Source organism: Cibotium barometz, chromosome 21 (genome assembly GCF_041138505.1).
Source record: "Cibotium barometz isolate CiBa-2024 chromosome 21, ASM4113850v1, whole genome shotgun sequence".
Taxonomy (NCBI): domain Eukaryota; kingdom Viridiplantae; phylum Streptophyta; class Polypodiopsida; order Cyatheales; family Cibotiaceae; genus Cibotium; species Cibotium barometz.
In genome coordinates this window covers 14,625,848-14,631,997 of record NC_141066.1, presented here as the reverse complement: position 1 = coordinate 14,631,997, position 6,150 = coordinate 14,625,848, and the positions used below count along the sequence as shown (strand labels likewise).

The 6,150-nt window shown below is 36.2% G+C and overlaps 1 protein-coding gene across 1 annotated transcript; it reads right to left on the bottom strand.

Annotated features, from left to right (window-relative positions):
• Positions 1 to 2,104: 2,104 nt before the first annotated feature.
• Positions 2,105 to 2,695, bottom strand: LOC147626885 (uncharacterized). The gene has a single exon (XM_086815216.1). The coding sequence runs from the start codon at positions 2,693 to 2,695 to the stop codon at positions 2,105 to 2,107; it is 591 nt and encodes a 196-aa protein (XP_086671342.1).
• Between the last annotated feature and the right edge of the window lie 3,455 nt (positions 2,696 to 6,150).

Genomic DNA, 6,150 nt, shown 5'->3' with positions numbered 1-6,150 from the left:
GAACTGAAGCTGATGAGACCTTCCACCCATTCTATTACAGATGCTAGTGTTAATGTGAATGCTAATGCTATTACAGATGCAAGAACTGAAGCTGATGAGACCTTCCACCCATTCTTGCAAGTGTTCTTTTGGACACTATAGGAGATAATGTGAATGCCGATGCTATTGTGCATGAGGTGCATGGTGATGCTTCAAAAGATGAGGTGAATGGTAATGCAAGTGTTGATGAGCATGCTGCAACAACAAGCAATACAAGTGTTGATGTTACAGTTGAGCCAATAGGTCAAGTGGATGATGCTATAGATGTTGATGGTGAGGCATAACTGAGAGGGCAAGCAAGGACATTGTTAACAATGAGGTTGCTAATGTGAATGATGAAGTTAGCATTGAGGATGCATCAACCCAATGTGATGATGTGGCATGTGATTTAGCCCATTGTGATGCCACCAATGAGATCATGCGGTGTGAAGGTATGGATGATGATGGTGGCACACATGCTGAAGGGCAAGCATGGAGACTACTTGTGATGACGTTGCCATCAAGGCAACTTTTATCCATGGTGATGCTGCAATAGCTGATACAAATACCAGTGTTGGGGATGCTGCAATGGTTGATACAAATGCCAGTGTTGGGGATGCTATAAGTGTTGATGCAAATTCCAATGTTGGGGATGCTAGTGCTGCAAGTGCTAATGCAAATGCCAATGTTGGGGATGCTACAAGTGTTGATGGGAAATGCCACTATTGGAGACACTATAAGTGTAGGGGCATGACTTGTGAAGCCTTTGTAGGTTGTTGTGGCGCCTCTACCCTCGAAGGATAAATGTTTAGTTCGTGACCTAAATGGGCTTTTGTTAAAAAAATACATGATTAACTACATTTGAGGAATGGGCAGGGGGTGGCTGAATAGTGACATAAACAACTTATATAGGGTAATCACCCCCCCAAAGGTTCAGAGAAATACACATTTTCAATATGTTATAAATGCACTACTATTTCTTCAATGCTATGGGCAACACTTATCTCTTGTGTTATGGAGTAATTGCACGAAGGAAAATTTGGATGCAGCCATGAAAAAATGCTTTCCAGAATTGAATAGAGACATCTTTCTTGATGTCGTCTCATAGGAGAGGTGTAGCCAAGATGATGTTTTTCTAGCCAATATGCATTGGGTCGTGAGCTTATCTTTCTTAAGAGTTTGAATGACCTGTGGTGTTATTATCCACCAATGTTTAATGTAGACAACACTTTGCTTGTAGATGATACACGTTACAAGAGCATGCTAAACCCATGGGAGTGTTTCCTCCCTCATTTGACCCAGAGGATGATGATCAGAACCCCAATTTTCTAACTGAAACATTATTCCCTTGGTTGGTGAATTGGAGAACTGCTAAAAATCCCACAAAATTTGCACGGACAAATATGATGCATAATCCCAAGGACACCTTGTCCAGCCTAGTGATGGAGCACCATGATAGTTTGAAACGATCAAGGATTAAGTGGTGATTTCAGTCCTTGTGTAGCAGATATTTTTGTGACTATATAGTTGTTTACAGGTCAATGGTGATTTTCCCAATAGATAGCTATATATATAGCTATTTTTTGGTGACTATAGAGCTATTTATAGGTCCATGGTGATTTTCCCTATATATAGTTGTATATATATAGCTATATCTATAGCTAATTTTTGTGACTATACAGCTATTTATAGGTTAATGGTGATTTCCCCCATGTTTAAGTTACATTGCTCAGTCCTTGGGCTAGTTTTCTTTACACGTGTGCTACATAGCTGGCTCACTAGTAGAAATCAACAAGTAGACATAGAACATTTAGTAGTGGTGCTATCTTACATGGGCTAGTAAGTGTGCTAAAGGTTCATCATTGACACCCTAGCCAGGCCAGTGTGTTCTGTACTATATAGCACTTAGAAAAGATTATGTTTTTTCATAATAAAAAATAGTTGCATACCTGAAGCCATGCATAATGAAGCAGAATGAAGAAGAGATATTCCACTGACGAAAAAAATTCAAGGGGAAATAAACCCTCCTACAAGGGGTAAAAAGTGCCCTTGATACAAAGGCTGGGACAAAATGTTGGGGCAACTATCAAGCTGCCTCATAGGGCATGGCATTGTAAATGGACTCATGGAGTATAGGGGACAAGTAGTATGTCTTAGAGGCAACATCCACCAAGGGCATGTCAAACTTGATTGCCTTAACAAGGTGAGAGTACATGTAACTAACACCCATGTTGCCAAGCAAAGTGTAGTGCTTAGGGTTCTCCTCTTGTTCTTTAAAATAATACCCTGTAATAACATATGTGTCTCTTGAACATCTATTTTTCCATTGATCTTTAAGAGCTCTATCTGTCTTCCACTTTAGCTTTACACATTTCAAAAGATAGAATTCTACACCTTCTTCATTATTGGCCTTTGCATTTACAGCATAGTTGTCACCCTTATTCAGTAATGCACTTAGCATATCCAAGGATCCCTTAAACATAGCCATGTCATATTGACACTCTTCTGTAGATGTCTCCTTTGGTACTACACCAGCATTCAATTTGTGTTTTGGGGATGTAGCAATTGACTTTGATAGAGGCTTGAGTTTGAAATGTGCCCACTTATGAACATAAGACTTGTTACAGCAAGACCTCCAATGATCTCTGATGCATGCAATGTAGAAACATGATAGCATTCTTGTCTTGACTTGAGTAGGGTCAAGATGGCAAAACCCATAAATGATGTGCAAGGATCGAGATCCTTGTATTGTCTCACAACCTCATGCCTTACACCTATCTATATCACCAATGTTTTACCAACAACTAGAATTTCCTTTTTACGTCAGGGTTCCTTTAGTGGACTGTGCATAGGAGCTGAATGCATCATTGGACATTTTTTTGTAAAAAATGCAACAACATGTAGCCTACCTAAGAACAACACCATCACTCTTGAGTTGTTCATGTATTAGGGTCCTCTTCATGACATCGACAGTTCCATCGTGCTCCTCCATGCCATGGCCTGATCCAAAAAAATTCCATGTCATCTCGACACTTTTAGTTAGTAAAATCAACCAACAAAGTAGAATGGCCTTGCAACTTTGAGCTGTGAAGCCCACACCCAATGGTTACAAAGAAGGAAACAATGCTGGACAAAGAGGGTATCATGCTCCTTATCATAAAAAATGTAGGACTGCATCTCCTTAACAATACTATCATCCTTGCTGCTGCATTGATAAGTAATATGAATAAGAATTGTGTATTGATTTGTGTGCCAATGCATGGACTGTATCTCATTTTGCTCTTTGAATGAGTAGTTCTTGAAAAAATCTACTATTGATACAATGGTATCTGTAGGAAAGATCTTTAAGCACTCTATGTATTGATCAACCTGCCATCTATAAGTGAAATTGTGCTTGATGAAGGTTTTTGTGTGGTCTTATACCATCTTGGTTAGCTCACTATTAGCCATATGCTTGAGGGACAACACTTTCCGTTGTCTACTCTAACCATGCTTGTTTTGAACTTGAATGTCCTCAAAGACTTGAACTGGAATTGTCTTTGTTGTCTCCTATTGTTTGCATGGATAGAAGCGAATCTTTTTAACACCACATTCTTTGCACTGACCCATAGGACACGTGTACTGGTGAAATGTTGAATCCTCCTCCTTTTTACATATACATGATTCCCAAAACTTTGTAATCCATGATAAAGAATGCTCACATTTGGCCCCAACCCCACAGATGATTTTCAAACCATCACACTCACATGTACATGACTTCCCATGAAAACCAAAAGCGTCTATGTGCAAATATTAAATGCATCTTTTTAAAACATCAGTTGTATATAGTACACACAACACGTGTTCCGATCTTTCAACATTCGTACAAACCACGGTTTGAGCTTCTCAAAGGACCTCTACCCAATTTGCACATGTGGGTCGGTGTCTCTAAACTTTAAATAATACTCTGTCTAAAGAAAGCCAAGAACCTGTCATAAAACTTAACATCTTAACTCAGTGCTATGAAGCATTGAAACATATTCATGAATATAATTAAAGATATTCATTGATATATTTGAAAAAACATAAAATAAAACTTGAAATATTTATTCACAATTGTGATGCATATAATTAAAGATATTCATTGATATCTTTAAAAAAACATAAAATAAAACTTGAAATATTTATTCACAATTGTGATGCATATAAATATATCTATCCACAGATATGAATTAAAACTTAGTAGATTCATTCATAGCTTTAAAAGACATAAACATAATTATTCAAAAAACCACACATATTCATTCATAGGTTTGACTTACAGAAGCATAATTATTCATAGATATAAAGTGTAAGAAGGAAAAAGGTTAGTCAAAATTCATAACATCTCTATCCATTCACAGTCAGTGTGCTATATAGCTCATCTTCTGTGCTATATAGTATACAAAGTAAACAAGCTATATTGCTAAATTTATGTAATATATAGAAAGCTTGCTAGATAGCTCAACCTGTGTACTATATAGCACACAGAGTTCCATTAACATAATTATGCTTTATAAGATGTGAGGAATAGAGAAAGTGGCTATTCAATGTCAACATGCTATATAGCTAAATCTGTATACTATATAGCACACTGAGAGTAGCACCGGCACATCTATCCTTTAAATAATGTAAGGTATAAAAGAAATTCTCTCTACTACATAATAGGACAAGGACATATTAGAAATATAGCATGCATATGTGAAATAAAGCACATATGCATGTTATATTTTTGATGTGTAGTTCATTACACGTGCTTTAGTATGCATATGTGAAATAAAGCACATATGCATGCTATATTTCTGATGTGTAGTTTATTGCACACATTAGTATATGTTATTGTGCTATTATAATATATTATTGTGCTATATGGCAGAGAGACATGCACCAATAGAACTATTCCTCTACCTTTGTGCACTAACTTTATAGCATAGACATAGCTATATAACATAGATAGAGTAAGATATTAATAGTTCATACCCCAAAAGGGTTGTGAAATAAAGCACAAATGCATGCTATATTTCTAATGCGTAGTTCATATCACATATTAGTATATGTTATTGTGCTATTAGTATATATTATTATGCTATATAGCAAAGAGACATGCACTGATATATCTATTCTTTAATCTTTTTGCACTAGATATATAACATAGACAATGCTATATAGCATAGACAACACTATATAGCATAGACATAGTTAGATAGCATAGAGCTTAGTATTGGCAGTGCTTGATAACACCTAAATATTTAGAGTCAATATGCTATATAGCTAGTCTATGAACTATATAGCACAGAGAGCTTCAACAACACAGCTATATCTCCAAAGATATGAGGTATAAAGGAAAGTGTCTCTACTATATAGCACAAGGATATATACACCCAGAAAGGTTAAACAATGAAGCAGATATGCATACTATATGTATTATGTGTAGTTCATAACACATATTAGTATAAGTTCTTATGCTATTAGTAAATATAAGTTAGCTATATAGTAGAGTACATACACCAATAGAGCTATTCCTCAATCTTTATGCACTAGCTATATAGCATAGGCAATGCTATATAGGATAGATAGAGCTAAATAGCATAAGAAGAGCTTAATAGCTCTAGGAAATGCTTGCAACACCTAAATATTCACCAATAGGATCTTTATATAATCTTAAGTCCATGGTAGGTGCTTTTCTACCCATAAAACTAGTTATACACAAACAAACTCTAAAAAGTGTGTTATGTAGTAGAGTTTCAAATGTAAGCCCATGTGGTAAACAATATTGTGTTTGCAATGAATAATGCTGAAGCTATAGTATAAGATATGTTTATACCTAAGATTCATCAAACAAGTGCACTGGATGCTCAATGTACTACTTGTAGCAAAGCCATTGTGCTGGAAGATGGCTTTCTTGTTTGGAGATACCCTAGTGTGCTCTGTCCAAAATCTGACATATATCTCCTTCACTTTATGAGATAACCTGCCATAAGTGGACTTTCTTTTACATAAGTCCAACGCCAAGATGCTTGAAGATCTAGCATCACTCTCAACTCTACCCAAAGCAACATAAATACTTCTTGGATGAATGTTAATAAGTATTGAAACTTGAAGAAGGCTAACTTC

Coding starts and splice junctions, on each gene's coding strand:
- LOC147626885 (XM_086815216.1), bottom strand. CDS start 2,695: ATGCTATCATGTTTCTACATTGCATGCATCAGAGATCATTGGAGGTCT.